Source organism: Coturnix japonica, chromosome 26, assembly GCF_001577835.2.
Source record: "Coturnix japonica isolate 7356 chromosome 26, Coturnix japonica 2.1, whole genome shotgun sequence".
Taxonomy (NCBI): Eukaryota; Metazoa; Chordata; class Aves; order Galliformes; family Phasianidae; genus Coturnix; species Coturnix japonica.
The window spans coordinates 1,568,684-1,584,811 of NC_029541.1; the positions used below are offsets into that span (position 1 = coordinate 1,568,684).

The 16,128-nt window shown below is 60.1% G+C and overlaps 2 protein-coding genes across 3 annotated transcripts in view; one reads left to right on the top strand and one right to left on the bottom strand.

Annotated features, from left to right (window-relative positions):
• LOC107324768 (copine-8-like) overlaps positions 1–4,021 on the top strand; it is a 7,383-nt gene extending 3,362 nt beyond the window's left edge. Inside the window, exons 6-18 of the mRNA XM_015885098.2 lie at positions 8–225; positions 330–434; positions 854–895; positions 969–1,044; positions 1,174–1,227; positions 1,295–1,356; positions 1,491–1,537; positions 1,634–1,815; positions 1,903–2,030; positions 2,102–2,204; positions 2,828–2,885; positions 2,974–3,047; positions 3,496–4,021. Of these exons, the coding sequence (XP_015740584.2) occupies positions 8–225; positions 330–434; positions 854–895; positions 969–1,044; positions 1,174–1,227; positions 1,295–1,356; positions 1,491–1,537; positions 1,634–1,815; positions 1,903–2,030; positions 2,102–2,204; positions 2,828–2,885; positions 2,974–3,047; positions 3,496–4,005 (1,659 nt within the window). The 3' untranslated portion in view covers positions 4,006–4,021. The remainder of the gene's footprint in view (positions 1–7; positions 226–329; positions 435–853; positions 896–968; positions 1,045–1,173; positions 1,228–1,294; positions 1,357–1,490; positions 1,538–1,633; positions 1,816–1,902; positions 2,031–2,101; positions 2,205–2,827; positions 2,886–2,973; positions 3,048–3,495) is intronic.
• A 128-nt stretch (positions 4,022–4,149) lies between these two features.
• SORT1 (sortilin 1) lies at positions 4,150–13,870 on the bottom strand. 2 transcript variants are annotated; one of them, XM_015885069.1, is made up of 19 exons: positions 13,685–13,870; positions 13,522–13,595; positions 13,301–13,403; positions 12,025–12,189; positions 11,501–11,574; positions 11,261–11,310; positions 11,049–11,176; positions 10,834–10,978; positions 9,624–9,779; positions 9,417–9,523; positions 9,171–9,273; positions 8,920–9,088; positions 8,351–8,541; positions 7,270–7,459; positions 6,506–6,622; positions 6,310–6,418; positions 6,120–6,226; positions 5,240–5,366; positions 4,150–5,155 (listed from the first exon to the last, which is right to left on the bottom strand). In XM_015885069.1, the coding sequence occupies exons 1-19, from the start codon at positions 13,853–13,855 to the stop codon at positions 5,141–5,143; spliced, it is 2,301 nt and encodes a 766-aa protein (XP_015740555.1). In that variant the 5' UTR covers positions 13,856–13,870; the 3' UTR covers positions 4,150–5,140. The 2 variants fall into 2 exon arrangements, with proteins under 2 accessions (XP_015740555.1, XP_015740554.1); XM_015885068.1 differs by having other exon boundaries at positions 11,049–11,179.
• Positions 13,871–16,128: the final 2,258 nt, after the last annotated feature.

Genomic DNA, 16,128 nt, shown 5'->3' on the forward strand with positions numbered 1-16,128 from the left:
TGGATTGGGGATCCCATTGGGTGCCCATGGATTGGGGATCCCATTGGGTGCCCATGGGTTGGGGGTCCCATTGTGTGCCCATGGATTGGGGATCCCATGGGGTCGCCCCCTGGTGCCGCAGGACGTGGCCACGCTGCAGTTCTGTGCCAACAAACTGGACAAGAAGGATTTCTTTGGCAAATCCGACCCCTTCATGGTCTTCTACCGCAGCAACGAAGACGGGACGTGAGTACCCCACAGGGTGACATTGAGGGGCGGCCTCCAACACCCCCCCACCACCAAAGCAATGTATGTTGGCCATGGGGTGACATCCCTGTGCCCCCCCATAGCTTCACCATCTGCCACAAGACGGAGGTGATGAGGAACACATTGAACCCGGTCTGGCCGGCCTTCGCCATCCCAGTACGTGCCCTCTGCAATGGCGACTATGACCGGTGAGTGCTGCAGTCCTCCAGGCGGCGCCGCTCTGTGCCCTCTTCCCCTTGTCTCTATGGTACCCCGCAGCAGTGGGGGTGCCGCTCTGTGCTCTCTTGCCCTCATCTCTATGGTACCCGCCTGCCTTGGGCTCTCCATGTGAGTGGTGGGTCCTCCCCGATGCCCGCCCCATTGAGCCCCGTGCTGGTGCCGGTTGGTGGCTCGGCGTCGCGCTGCTGCCTCAGCCCCGTGTTGGACGTTGCTGTGGCAACAGTGGATAAAAATATCCCACCGAAACCGGTCGAGAAGGAGGAGGAGGAGGAGGAGGAAGGAGAAAAGCCCCCACGGAGAGATCAACACAGACCGGTGGGGCAGGATGTGCGCAGGGTTGTGCTTTTGGGTGCCAACCTTAACCCCTTCCCACCCCCGTTCCTTACAGAGCCATCAAGGTGGAGGTGTATGACTGGGATCGTGATGGCAGGTGAGATGGAGGGCAATGGGGGGCCACTTGTCCATCCCTGCCCATGGTGATGGTGACACCCCCTGCCCCACAGCCACGACTTCATCGGTGAGTTCACCACCAGCTACCGGGAGCTGGCGAGGGGGCAGAGCCAGTTCAATGTCTACGAGGTGAGGAGGGGACGTGGGGATGGGGTCTGTACCCCCACTGCAGCCATGGGTCCTACAGACCCCAAGGACTCTACGCTGCACCTCTGGGTGCTCCATGCTGCAGTGCCCCGTATCCTCTCCCTTCCACAGGTGGTGAACCCCCGGAAGAAGATGAAGAAGAAGAAGTACCTGAACTCGGGGACGGTGAGGGCTGGGTGGCTGCAGGGCACGGTGCATGGCCGCCATCCTGCTCAGCCTGCTGTCCCCACAGGTGACGCTGCTGTCCTTCGCCGTGGAGTCTGACCACACGTTCCTGGACTACATCCGAGGCGGGTGAGCCGTGATGCTCCCATCCAATGGGCGCAATGGTGGTGGTGGGGTTCCAAGAGTGGGATCTGAGAGGTGTGGGGGAAAACGGGGGTCCCCTCCATCCCCCCCATCCTCAGAAGGGGTTTCCTCCCTCCCAGGACCCAAATCAACTTCACGGTGGCCATTGACTTCACCGCATCCAACGGTGAGTGCTGGCGCTGTCCATACACCCCATGGTGATGATGGGTGCACACAGCGAGGTGGGTGACCCCCCCCATCCCCTCCCCACCCCCGGCTGCAGGCAACCCCTCTCAGTCCACCTCCCTGCACTACGCCAGCCCCTACCAGCTGAGCGCATACGCCCTGGCACTCAAGGCCGTCGGGGAGATCATCCAGGACTACGACAGCGACAAGATGTTCCCCGCGCTCGGCTTCGGTGCCAAGATCCCCCCCGACGGCCGCGTGTCCCATGAGTTCCCATTGGTGAGCTGCCCCCCCCCCCCCCCCCCCCCCCCCCCCCCCCCCCCCCCCATGTCCCTTGTCCCCCCCCCCCCCCATCACCCGTTGCAGAACGGAGATGCAGCCAACCCGTCCTGCAGTGGCATTGAGGGCATCCTGGAGGCTTATCACCGCAGCCTGCGCAGCGTTCAGCTCTATGGCCCCACCAACTTTGCCCCTGTGGTCAACCACGTGGCCCGGTAATATGGGGAGGGTCCTATGAGGGGTGTCTGGCCCCCCACCCTGTGCTCAGTGCTGGTGGGTCCTGCAGCTCGGCAGCTGCTGTGCCGGATGGATCGCAGTACTTTGTGCTGCTCATCATCACCGACGGGGTCATTTCAGACATGGCACAGACCAAGGAGGCCATCGTCAATGTGAGTGCTGCCATCAGGGGGTATGGGGTACCCCAAATAGTGGGGTGTAGGATCCAAACGGGGGTATGGGGAATCTGAAAACATTGGGGTGTATGACCCAGCTGGGGACATGGAGTGCCCCAAATCCTGGGGTGCCCCAAATAATGGGGTACAAGAGCCAACTAAGTATGTGTGATGCCCCAGATATTGAGGTGTAGGACCCCTAACTGAGTTGCTTTACTGGGGTACCCCAAAACATGGAGGTGCAGCATCCAGCCAGTGCATGGGGTGAAAGCACAGGTGGTAGCACTGGGTTTGGGGCAGGGGGTGGAAGAAGGGCTGCTGTCCCCGTGGTGGGGGTGGGAAGGGCAGTGCAGCCCCATAGGGATGCTCATCCCAGCCCCATAGGGATGCTCATCCTGGCCCCACAATGGGATGCACCCACACATCACGTCACGGCCCTGAGCTCGATGCGCACAGCGGTGCCCACGCAGCACAGCCCCCACGCAGCACACAGCAGCAGGGTGGTATAAAGGGGGGGGCTGCTGCCATAGCACCCCATAGCACCCTGTGGCACCCCACAGATCCATACATGCCCAGGGGTGGTGTCACCCCATATATTTTCACTATCTTGCCCCCCACAGGCAGCCAAGCTCCCCATGTCCATCATCATCGTGGGGGTCGGCCAGGCTGAGTTTGATGGTGAGGCTGTGCTCCCCGCGAGGGGTCCCTGCAGTTTGGGGGCGGGGGGGGCTCATAGTGCTCAGCCCCCCCCCACCTCTCCCTGCAGCCATGGTGGAGTTGGATGGGGACGACATCCGCATCTCCTCCCGTGGGAAGGTGGCTGAGCGTGACATTGTGCAGGTGTGGGACCCCCCCCAGCCCTATACATTGCTATAGGGTGCCCACCCCCCCAGCCCTATACATTGCTATAGGGTGCCCACCCCCCCAGCCCTATACATTGCTATAGGGTGCCCACCCCCCCTACATCCCCCTCCCCAGACCCCTCCACTGCTGATCCCAGTGTTGCAATGAGGGGGTGGGTGGGATGGGGGTGTTCTGGGATATGGGGTGCAGTGGGGCTGGGAGTGGTACAGTGGGATGGGGGGGTACTGGTACTAGGGGAGACATGGAGGGGTGCTGGGGAAGGAGGGGATGATGGCCTGGAGCTGCAGTGGGATGTGGGGTAATGCAGGACACTGTGGGGTGGGCACTGAGATATGGGGATGCAGTAGGACGGGGGGATGCTCCAGGCCATGGGGACACACGGGGCTGTACCCAAACCCCCCATCCTCTGCCCTCCCCCCCCCAGTTTGTCCCATTCCGTGACTACACGGACCGGGGGGGCAGCCAGGTGCTGAGCATGGCCCGCCTGGCCAAGGATGTGCTGGCTGAGATCCCCGAGCAGTTCATCTCCTACATGAAGGCTCACGGCATCAAACCACAGCCTGCACCCCCCAGCCCCGAACCCCCCGGGACCCCCCCACCCTCCCAACCCCCCGGGGCCACCTGGGGACACGCAGGTACCGACCTCTGCCCTGAGGTTATGGGTAAATCTCAGCCACTCACTGCCAGCCCCCCCCCCCCACCAATGGGAATAGGGGTTTTGGGTGGGGGGGGGACACTTCCCACCCCCTGTGTTGTCCTGTCCTGTCCCCAGGACCCCCCATGTCTCTCCTCCATCCCCTGGTTGTGCTGCCCCTTTGCAGCAAGGAGTTGGGGGGGGGGAAGGGGGTGGTCCTGGGCATCCCCCCCCCCCCAGTTATTTTTCTACGTGCATGGCTGTCGTGTGCCCACGGTGCGTTGCCTTAATCTGCAATAAATGATGGGATTTTTAATCCCCCCTCCCCTCCCAAGCCCATCAAACATCATTGGGTGCCCCCCCCCCCCCCCCCCCCCCCCCCCCCCCCCCCCCCCCAAAAAACCCTTGGGGCCCCCCCCCCCCCCCCCCATAGAACCGCTCACACAGGGTCTGTTTTGCCTTTATTATTACTAAGAACCCAAAATATTGCAAATATACAGAAAAATGCCGGTATAAAGTTATCACACATCCGGGTTTATTTACAGAGCTCTACATGCCCCCCCTCCCCTCCCACCCCCCCCCCAACCACCCAGCTCTGAGTTGGGGGGGGGGGGGTCCGGGGGGGGGTCCTATGGCATCTCCCTATGGAGGGGGCATGCGCCGGCCCCACTGCGGTGCTGCAGAAGCGCATGCAAGCAGCCCCCCCCCTCCACACACCCCATTGATACCATGGGGTTGGGGGGGGGGGCACCAATCTTGCCACCCCCCCCCATCCCATGGAAGGGGATTTCCAGTGTAAGGAGACAGTGACAGTGCTGGGACTGAAACCTGGCGGGGTGAAAGCAGAGCTGGGGAGGGGGGGGGGGCAAAGGGGGGGGACAGGGACCAACACCCCCCCCAGCCCCTCGTTAAAAAGCTTCAAGCCTGAATTCATTATTGCTACGTTTCCCTCGGCCAAGGGCAGCCCCGGGGGGGGGATAAGGCTGGGAGGACCCCCCCCACACACACAGCAGTGTATATTGCTTTGGAGAATGGGGGGAGCCCCCACCCCCTGCATCCCATGTGCTGCTGCTTGGGGGTCCCCATGTTGGGGTGGGGAGCGGGGGGCACCCCAAGGGTGCTGCAGGCTGGGGGGGGGCACAGCCCTGCAGCCTGGGGGCACCAAGGGGAAAAGACCAACAAAAACCAAGACAAAAACCCCATAAAAATACCAAATACCCCCCTCCAAAAAGGGACCCCCCCTGCCCACTCCCCCCAAAAGAAAGAACAAAACCAAGGGAAAAAAGAAGATGAAATAAAAGCAAACTGACCCCCCCCCCCAGCTGCAAAGAGCCCCTGGGGTGAGCTGATGCCATGCTGCTGTGTGCCCCCCCCAGCACAGCCCCCCCAGCCCTGCCTGCCCCACAGTGCAGCTCCTGCCGTCCCAGCGTTGCTGCTACTCCAACAGGTCCTGGGGGGGGAAGAGGGGAGTGTCACTGCGGGGATCCCAGCCCGGGGGGGTCCTCATGGTGTGTATATGTGGGGGGGGGCTCACCTCATCCGAGTCATCGTGGTACCCCCCCCCTTTGTAGGGTGGTGAGGGGGGATCTGCTGCCTCCAACCCCTCGGTGCCGCTGGCCTCAGCGTGCTGCCGCAGCACGGAGTAACGATGGACCAGGAACCTGAGGGGGGGGACAGAGATGTGGGGTCACCATAAGGCCATACAGAGCAACCAGGCACTACCAGGAGCCCATAATGTCATGGGGATCCCATAGTGAGTGTGGGAAGCTGGCAGGACCCCCTCCCCAGCCATGGGTAGGTCAGGTCCCACAAAGTCCATGGGGACACACAAGCCAGGAGGGATTATAAGGCCATGGGGACCCCAAACCCATGGGGGACCCCCTGTAAATGACAGGGATGCCCCCTAGCAACAGGGACCCCATAAAGCTATGGAGACCTCACAGACCCACAAGGATCCCTCCCAGCCATAGATCCCTCCATAAAGCTTCCAAGACCCCAGAGCCAGAGGAACCCCAAGAGCCACAGGGAACCCAAAGCCATGGAGACCCCAAGGAGACCCCATAATAAAGTCACAGAGACCCCATGGGGATCACAGGTATCCCCAGCCATAGGGACCCCAATGCAATGGAAATCATATAGAGACAGAGGAACCCATAGGGACCACAAAGCCATGGGGACCCCCCAAGTCATATAGACCCCTCAAAGCCAGGGGGACCCCTCTGCCATGTAAAGACCCCTTTGGGACCCACAAAGCCCCCCAGTCATAGGAGTCATAAAGCCATGGGGACCCCATGGGGACCACAAGGACTCTCCAACCACAAGGATCCCACAAAGCCATAGGGGGCCCCCAGGCCACTGGGACCCTACAAACCCCTATAGACCCCACAGAGCCAAAGCTCCCAGCTGGGACCCACCTCCCACCACAGACGTATTTCTTGATGAGCAGCACAGCAGCCACAGCACTAACGAGCAGCACGGCCACCACGGCCAGCACGATGGGTGTGGGGCTGGGGGCCACCGCCTGCAGGGACAGCACAGCGTCACCCCATTGGGGTCAGCACACCCCATAGCCACCTTGATGTGGGGTTGTGGGGTGGCACCCACCAGCTGCCCAGGGCTCAGCAGAGTGCTGGTGCATTTCTTCTTCATGTCTGTCTCCTCCCTGCTGGGGCTCTCACCTCCACTGCATTTGTCCCCTGGAATCTTGCGGTACCTGGATTGAAATAGGGTGGGGGGGTTGATGTGCTGTGAGCCCCAGGACCCCCCCGTACCCCATGGAGGTGTAGGATTGGGGCCGTACCCGCTGGTGCGCAGCAGCTCCCGGCGGCCATAGAGGCAGAACTCCAAGTCGTGGCCCTTCAGCTCGGGCTGCTCCACACACACAGACTGGTTCTCAGGGCGGTAATACCCAAAATCACTGCGGGATTTGGGGCAGAGGGTTCAGCACCCCCCCAATGGTGTGACCCCATTGGGGCTGGCAGGATAAAGCAGGGAATGTGGGGGAGTGGGATCAGGTACAGTGATATGATGGCACTGGGATGAGGGGGGAGGGATGTGGTGGCACTGGGGTCATGCACAGGGACAGGGTGGCACTGGGATGGGGTGGGCAGGGAGATGGTGGCACTGGGATGGCAATGGGATCATGCACAGGGAGAGGGGGGCACTGGGATGAGGTGGGAGAGATGTGGTGGCACCAGGGTGACACTGCCATTGCAATGGGATCATGCACAGGGACAGGGTGGCACCAGGATGGCATTGGGATGAGGTGGACAGGGATGAGGTGGGCAGGAATGTGGTGGCATTGGGGTGACACTGCCATTGCACTGGGATCATCCACAGGGACAAGGTGGCACCGGGGTGGCACTGGGATGAGGGAGGCAGGGATGTGGTGGCACTGGGGTGGCATTGGGATCACACACAGGGACAGGGTGGCACTGGGATGAGGTGGGAGGGATGCTGTGGCACTGGGATGGGGTGGGCAGGGATATGTTGGCACTGGGATCACACACAGGGACATGGGGGCACTGGGATGGCTGCGGGGCGATGGGGGCAGCGCTGCGGTACCAGAGGAAGTCGTGCAGGGTGCAGGGGCACACAGAGGGCTGCGCTGTCACGGCGTAGTCGCGGCCGTTCTGGCAGACCGAGGACTTGCGCAGCCGGCGGAACTGCTCCTTGTAGCCCAGGATGCAGCCGTCCGACGGGTCGCGGGGGTCGCTGGAGTGCGCCAGCCAGATGGTGTAATCCTCATCCTCACCTGCAGGCAACGGGATCAGCGGGTCCCTGCTCACCCCCCTCCCATCTCCATCCCCATTTTCCCCCATTTCCATCCCCACTCCTCCCCGTCCCTGTGTCCCTTGTTCCCCTCCATCCATCCCTGGCTTCATCTCTATCCTGCCCCAAACCCATCTCTACTTTCCCCCCATTGATCCCTACCTCCATCCATATTCCCCTCCATTTTCATCCCCACTCGCCCTGATTTCTGTTCCTATTCCCCCATTTCCCCTCCATCCCTATACCTGTCCCTTCTCCCCCCTCTATCTATCCCTATCTCCATCCCTATTTTCCCTGCCCTGCACACTTCCATCCCTATTTTCCCACCCCTGACCTCCATTCCAATTCCCCTTCTATACCTACCTTTATTCCCACCCACATCAACCCCCATTTCCATCTCTATTCCCCCCTCTATCTATCCCTATTCCTCCTCCATCCCCCTCATCTCCATCCCCATTCCCCCTTGTACCAATCCCTACTCCCTCCTTCATCCCCATATCCATCCCCATTCTCCCCTATTCCCATCCCTATATCCATCCCTATTCTCCCCTATTCCCATCCCCATATATCCATCCCTATTCTCCCCTATTCCCATCTCCATCACCATCCCTATTCTCCCCTATTCCCATCCCTATATCCATCCCTATTATCCCCTATTCCCTTCTCTATATCCATCCCTATTCCCCCGCCCCTTCCATTCCCATATCTCCCCCATCCCCACCCCCATTTCACCCCCCATCCCACCCCACACCCATCTCCGTTTCCCCCCCACCCTCACCCCCATCCTTCCCCCTATATCCCCTCCTCATTACCTCCCCTCCCAACAACCTCAGCCCCAAATGTGTCACCATGGGGTGGTTCCCCCCTCACTCACAGCTGCGGCTGAGCAGTTGGCTGAAGTCAATGGTGTAGGACACCCACTTTCGGGATAGGAAGCTGCTGCGGAAGCCCCAAATGCTGACATTCATGGAGCGGGCGCCGGGTTCTGATGCCAACCCAGTGAAGAAGATGGGCTCTTTGGCAAAGGTGTAGCGGTACCAGCACTGCCCCTCGTCTGTGGAGAACCTGCCGAGGGGAGGGGGATGCTCAGGGGATGGAACAGATCCCCCCCCCCACCTCCCTGCAGCAATGGGAGCATGGAGGTGTCTGCTGCCCCTCCACATCCCAACCCCCAGAGCCCCCCTGACCCCACAGCCCACCCCAAATCCCAAGAACCCACCTCCAACCCTCAGAAACCAACCAGAAACCCCCCAAAATCCACCTCAACCTCCAGACCCCCCCAAATCCCCATAGCCACCCTCCAAGCCTTGGCACCAGCCCAACCCCCACACCTCCCAGACTCCCACTCCCCCACTTTCTCCCCATGCCAGGACCCCCAGAACCACCTCCCTATGCTGCCCACCCCCCCTTTCCTCCTTCCAGCCCCTCAGCCCCCCCACGCACTCCAGCACATTGACAGGCTGGCTGCTGTGTGCGATGGCCACGATGAGACCACCCGAGTCCAGTATCGCGTAGTGGTGGGGACCCTCCAGCATCCGTGCCCACGTGTACCCCCCGTCATCCGAGATGTAGACATCAGGGCTCATCACTGAGATGGCCCCCCCGACACTCCCTGGGGGGAAATAAAGCATCAATACAACAAATGAGAGCAGCACTGAGTGTTGGGGATGGGGACGTGGAGACCCCCCCTGTACCGTGGGCGATGACGATGCCGACGGCGTTGGGTTCAGAGAGCGGCACCATGGGCACGTTGAGCTTCTGAGAGATGCTGTAGGACGCGTGGATGTGGAGGCTGCACTGCAAGGACAAGCAGCAAACGCATCAGGGTGGGCTCAGCCCAACACACCCCCAGCCCCACACATCCCCATCCCACCCCAGGAGGGAATGGAGGGTAAGAATGGGGCCACGTGTCCCTGCTTGGGGACACAGGACAGAGCCACCTCCTCCTTGCTGCGCGCCGTCGAGTCGCACGTCGTGTTCTTGGGTTTACGCAGCGGAACCCACTCCCCACCTCGATCAAAGGTGATGACGGACTGGATGGAGTTGTCTGCAGGGAGCAGAGGGGCTCAGCGGGGCTGGCAGCGCGGCCCCATTGAACAGCCCCAGCCCCACATTCACCCCCAAGCCCCCCAGAGCCGAGCTATCACCTTCAGACAGCACGCTGGTGATGTAGATGCCGCGCAGAGAGGTGACGTTGGTGAAGTCGGTCTCCCCCCCGGTTGTGGTGTAGAGGTGACGCTCCAAGGACTTGGAATAAACCACGCCGCGGTCGTCTGATGTGTAGATGGTGCCGTAGCCGGTGTCTGGGGGGCGATGGGGTGGTGGTAATGGGGAGGGGGGTCCCCGTGTACCCACCAGCTCCATGCAGGGAGACGGAAGAAAACCACCCCCAGTGGACACTTGGCCACGCTCCATGCCAGGAATGTGCTTCCCTGCAGCCACTGCCCGTTAATTAACTTCCTCATGAGGGAATTAATGAGAAAAAGTCCTTCCTCAAAGGCACAGCCCTGCCCGGCTCAGGGCGCTGTGCTGCAGAGCAGCTTTCATGGTGCATTGATGTGGTGTGTCAGCTGCACACAGCGCCCACCCCATCCCAAACCCACCTCACCTCATCAACACCATCCCCACCCCATCCTCATCCCCATCCCATCCTCATCCCCACCCCATCCTCATCCCCATTCCTACCCCCATCCCGTCCCTATTTTCATCCCATCCTCACTCCACCTCCATTCCATCTCTGCTCCCATCCTCATCCCATCTCCATCCTATCCCCACTTTATCCTCATCCTCACATCACCCTCATCCTGTCTCCATCCCCATTCTCATCCCATCCAATCTCCACCCTCATTCCATCCTTGTGCCATCCCACACCTTCTGTATCCTTTCTCCATCCCATCCTCATCCCATCCCAATGTTGTCCTTATCCTTATGCCATCCCCATCCCCATCTGCATCCCCATCCCATTTCTCCCCCAATCCTCATCCCACCCCCATGTTCTTATCCTCGTGCCATCCCCATCCTCCCCCATTCCCATCCCCATCCCATCCCCATCCTCACCTCATCCCCATCCTCACACCTTCCCATCCCCATGTTCACCTCATCCTCATGCTATCCCCATCCCATCCCCATCATCACACCTTCCCCATCCCCATCCCAATACCATGTTCAGCTTATCCTCATGCCATCCCCATCCTCACCCCATCCCATCACCATGTTCACCTTATCCTCATGCTATCGCCATCTCCACCCCCATCCTCACCCCGTCCCATCCCATCCCATCCCCATCCCCATCCCCATCCTCACCCCATCCCCATCCTTGTCCCATTCCCATCCCATTCCCCCCCCAGCCCCACTCACCTCCTGGCTCATCCACATGCATGAACACCAGGTCGTCGTTGGCTGCCAGGATGGAGTAGAACTGCTCGTGGCCGACGGAGGGCAGCTGTGCCATGCTCCAGCTCTCCCCTTGGTCCAGCGAGACGTGGATGCGCCGCGTGAAGCCCTGTGGGACCCACAGCCTCAGCCCAGCCCTGTGTATGCTGACGGGGGGGACGCAGGGAGGGGACAGCCACCTTCTCGGTCATGACGGAGGCGAAGAGGAAGCGGCCGCCCAGCCCGAAGGAGTAGATCTTGGTGCCGATCACTTTGAAGGTCTTGCCAAAGTCGGTGGTTTTCTTCAGCTCCAGGAAGCCCAGGTCAGCTTCTTGGGGACAAGGGGACAAGGGGCAGCGGGTTAATGGGGCGCCCCACGCTCCTCATGGGAAAGCAGAGGGGCGGCACTCACTGCAGGAGCCGTTCAGGTAGGAGGTGAAGAAGATGGTGTTGTTTGCACCCCTGGAAGAGAACAGAGAGCAGAGATGGGGGCAGTTGAATGGGGGAGGAGATGGGGGCAATGCTTGGGGGCAGGGATGGGGCAGGGATGGGGGCAGAGATGGGGCAGGGATGGGGGCAGAGATGGGGGCAGAGATGGGGGCAGAGATGGGGCAGCACCACCCCACAGCACAGCCACCAGGTGGGCACTCACCACTTGGCCAAGCAGACAGCCTTGTGGATCAGCTCCCAGTGCTCCCCAAAGTCCTTGGAGACCCAGAGGCCGTTCTGTAAGTGATGAATGCCACTGGTCAACAGCACGTCCCCATCCCCACTATGTCTCCCATCCTCACCCACACACCCCATCCCCACCATGTCCCCATCACCGACCACATCCCCATCCTCACTACATCCCCATCCCCAACCATGTCTCCAATCACCACCACGTCCCCCATCCCCAACCACATCCTCATCCCCACGTCCCCCACCCTCACCCACCTCCCCCTCCCTCACCACATCCCCCATCCCCACCATGACCCCATCCCCAACCATGTCCCCATCCTCACTACATCCCCAACCACATCCTCATCCCCATCACATCCCCAACCATGACCCCATCCCCACAATATCCTCCAACCTCAACCATATCCCCCATCCCCATCACATCCCCTACCCTCACCCACATACCCCATGCCCACCACGTCCCCCTCCCCACCATATCCCCCCCCATGTCCGTACATCAGTGCTGAGCGCCAGCAGACGGTCGGAGTCCTGGGGGTGGTACGAGATCTGTGCCAGGGGGTGGAAGGGCAGCTCCGTCTGCACAAAGTTCTTGGCAAAGTCAGACGAGCGGAAGATGCGGCCGCCGCGACTGCCACCAGATACATCACCCGTCAGGATGACCTGGGGTGGGACACAGCACCGCGCTCAGCACCGCGCCAGGGGAAACTCAGCCAGGGACAGGGGGAGGGTCAGGGGCTGGATTAACAGGTAGGGGACAGGTTAGGGTTAGGGCTTCAGTTATGGGTTTGGGTTAGGGGTAGGGGTCAATGGCAGGGGTTGGGGTCGAGGTTTCAGTTCAGGGTTGGGTTAGGGGTCAGTGGTTGGGGTTGGGGGCTTGGGTCAGGGTTTCAGTTAGGGGTTTGGGTTAGGGATCAATGATTGGGGATGGGGGTTTGAGTTGGGGGTCAGTGGCTGGGGTTGGGGGTTTGGGTTAGAGGTAGGGGTCAATGGTTAGGGTTGGGGGGTTTGGGTTGAGGTTTCAATTGGGGGTTTAGGTTTGGGGTCAATGGCTGGGGTTGGGGTTCAGTTCAGGGTTTGAGTTAGGGGTCAATGGTTGGGGTTGGGGGTTTGAGTTGGGGGTCAGTGGCTGCGGTTAGGGGCTTGGGTTGGGGTTTCAGTTAAGGGTTTGGGTTAGAGGTAGGGGTCAATGATTGGGGCTGGGGGTATGGGTTAGGAGTAGGGGTTAACAGTTGGACTTGGGGGTTTGGGTTAGGGGTCAGTGGTTGGGGTTGGGTTAGAGATAGGGGTCAGTGGTTAGGGTTGGGGGTTTAGGTTGAGGTTTCAGTTGGGGTTTTAGGTTAGGGGTCAATAGTTAGGATTGGGGGCTTGGGTTGGGGTTAATGGTTGGAGTTGGGGGTTTGGGTTAGGGGTCAATGGCTGGGGTTGGGGTTTCAGTTTGAGGTTTGGGTTTGGATTAGGGGTCAATGATTGGGGTTGGGGGTATGGGTTAGGAGTAGGGGCAAACAGTTGGGGTTTGACGTTTGGGTTAGAGATAGGGGTCAGTGGCTGGGGCTTGGGTTGGGGTTTCAGTTAGGGGTTTGGGTTAGAGGTAGGGGTCAATAGTTGGGGTTGGGGGTATGGGTTAGAGATAGGGGTTAACAGTTGGAGTCGGGGGGTTGGGTTAGGGGTCAGTGGTTGGGGGGTTGGGTTGGGGTTTCAGTTAGGGGTTTGGGTTATGGGTAGGGGTCAGTGGCTGGGGTTGGGGGTTTGGGGCAGGGTGTGGGGCTCCCACCTTCCCCGAGTTATCAGGGCTGATGGCCATGCCGAACTCGGTGCGGATGAAGGTGTTGTTGATGAGGTTGGTGATGTCCTTGAAGGTCTTCCCATAGTCCTCACTGTACGGGGACGGCACAGGGCTCAGCTGTCAGCACCACCAGGACCCCCCAGCAGCCCATACTGCCTGCAGGGCCCCACTCCCCACATTAGATTGGGGTCTGGGGGGTGTATCGATACCTGCGGTACAGCTTGGACTGCCCAGAGATCACAATCACCCAGGGCACCTGGAACGTGGTCAGCACCAGGATGACCTGCGGGATCACAGCGTGTTCAGCTCATCACAGGGGGGTCTGCAGCCCCCACAGCCCCTCAATGGGGCGGCACCCCCTGCACATCTTACCCCAGTGCTGTCGCCCACCCAGGACAGGGACACGGAGCCACTGAGGTCATCGAAGACGCACTGAGAGAAAGAGAAGGAGATGGGGAGGAACAGAACAGCCTTCAGTGTGAGCAGGGAATGGGGGTCACGGGCAGGGGGGGACCCCAACCATGGGAGGTGGATACAGGGCATGGGGATGTGGGGATCAAGGGGGTGTGGGGTGGATGTGGGGATGTATATGGGGATATAGGGATGGATATGGGGATATAGGGATGGATATGGGGATGTATATGGGGATATAGGGATGGATATGGGGATACAAGGAATGGATGGTGGGGATTGTATATGGGGACTATAGGGATGTATATGGGGAATTATAGGGGAGTATATGGCGGATATAGGGGACTGTATGATGGATGCGATATAGGGATTGTGTCACATGGGGAATGATGGGATGATATAGGGCGATCAGGATGTAATACTGGGGGATGGATTGTGGGATATAGAAATGTAATATAGGGATGTTATGGGGGATATAGGGATGTAATAGTATGGATGTTATATGGGATGTAATATGGGGATATAGGGATGGATGTGGGGATGTTATATTGGGTGGTATAGGGAAATAGGGAATGGAGCTTCTTGGGAATATACGGGATGTATATGGGAATATAGGGATGGATATAGGGATGTATTATGGGGTTCGACTCTCTTGCACCGCCCCCCCCCGGATATAGGGACTGATATGGGGTATGTATAGGGATGTTATGGGGATGTTATATGGGGATATAGGGATGGATATAGGGATGTATACTGGGGAATATAGGGATGGGATATAGGGATGATATGGGATATCAGGGAATGATAGTGGGGATATAAGGGATGTATATGGGGATGGATATGGGGATATAGGGATGGATATAGGGATGTATATGGGGATATAGGGATGTATATGGGGATATAGGGATGTATATGGGGATATAGGGATGGATATAGGGATGTATATGGGGATATAGGGATGGATATAGGGATGCATATGGGGATGGCTGTGGGGACCGGCAATGGGGCATGGGAGGGATCACGCTAAAGGATGAATAAATGGCACGGCCACCGTCACGCCGTCCGGGGAGCCCGCATCAGCGGTCGGTGGCCTGGCGGCGCGTCCCTTACAAGGTAAAGGGAGAGAACGGGACGGAACGAACTGAGCGGGGACACGGACGGGGGACACCGGGCAGCAACCGGCCCACATCCCGCTCCCGGGTGTCAATTAGCGGCAATTAACGACCGGCCGGGCGGCAAGAGCGGGGCGCGCCCTGCGGGGAGCGCGGGGTGGGGGGGGGTTAGAATGGGGGACCGGCTTGTAACGTGTGTCGTTGTGTCCAACGGTGACACCGACAGCCCGGTCCTGTCTGTCTGTCCGTCTGTCCGGTGTCTGTCGTCTGTCCCCTGTCGTCCTAATCGGTCTGTCGGGTCTGTTATGTTGTTCTGTGCCTGTCTGTCGCTGTCGTTCCTCCCCCTCGCCGGTCGCTTCTGTGTCCGCTTGTCCCGTCCCGTTGTCCCGTGACCGCCGGTGTCCGTCCGTCCCCATCCCGTTCCCCGCGTCGCTCACCTGTTGCGTGTTGTGTTTCCCAGCACGGCCGTGACGTCCCCTCCAATCCCCGCTTATCCGCCGTTTCCTGCCGCCCCCCGCCGGTGCTCGGCCGCACCGACACCAGCCCCAATAGCCGGGCTTCCAGCACCGAACCGCACCAGCCGGCAGCCGCCCCGCGCGGGACCATGGCGACTCCGGCGCCGCCGCCGCCGCGCCCGCATCGCCGGCCTGGCCGCCGGCCCCTCCCCGTCCGCCACAACCCCATTGGTTAACGGGGGGGATATGCCTTCCATCGTCACGCCCCTCTCGCCACGCCCCGCCGCGTGTTGGTTCTAAGGATGTCGCTCAACGCCGGCTAACCGCGTCCGCAGCGGTGGCGTTTCCGATTGGTTCACTTTCTGTGTCCAATCACAGCCATCCTCCTCTCGCTATTGGCTCGCTGTGCTTAGTCCGATGGGGGCGAGCCCGCCCCCCTCATCGACCGGCCATGGGCTCAGATCCACCTAACGACAGCGCGCTGATTGGCGGAGCGGGGGGCGGCAGAGCGGATTTTTTTGATTGGTCGAGGCGACAGGTAGCAGGGCGAGGGGGGGGCACGAGGAGTGGGGTTGGGGCACAGAGTGGTAGTTATGGGGTACAGGGCATGGTTAATGGGGTATAAAGAGCGTGGTTATGGGGTATAGAGGTGTGGTTATGGGGTAAAGAGAGCGTGTTATGGGGTATAGAGTGTGGTTTGGGTACAGGGCATGGTTTATGGGGGTATAGAGTATGGTTATGGGTACAGGGGCATGGTTTAGGGGTATAGAGCGTGGGTTATGGTATAGAGTGTGGTATATGGGTATAGAGTGTGGTTGGGTACAGGGCATGGCTTATG

Coding starts and splice junctions, on each gene's coding strand:
- SORT1 (XM_015885068.1), bottom strand. CDS start 13,855: ATGCCCTGTATCCACCTCCCATGGTTGGGGTCCCCCCCTGCCCGTGAC. Junction 13,404..13,521: donor CAGTCCAAGCTGTACCGCAG/GTATCGATACAC, acceptor GTCCCCGTACAG/TGAGGACTATGGGAAGACCT. Junction 8,542..8,919: donor CAGCCTGTCAATGTGCTGGA/GTGCGTGGGGGG, acceptor TCCCCTCGGCAG/GTTCTCCACAGACGAGGGGC.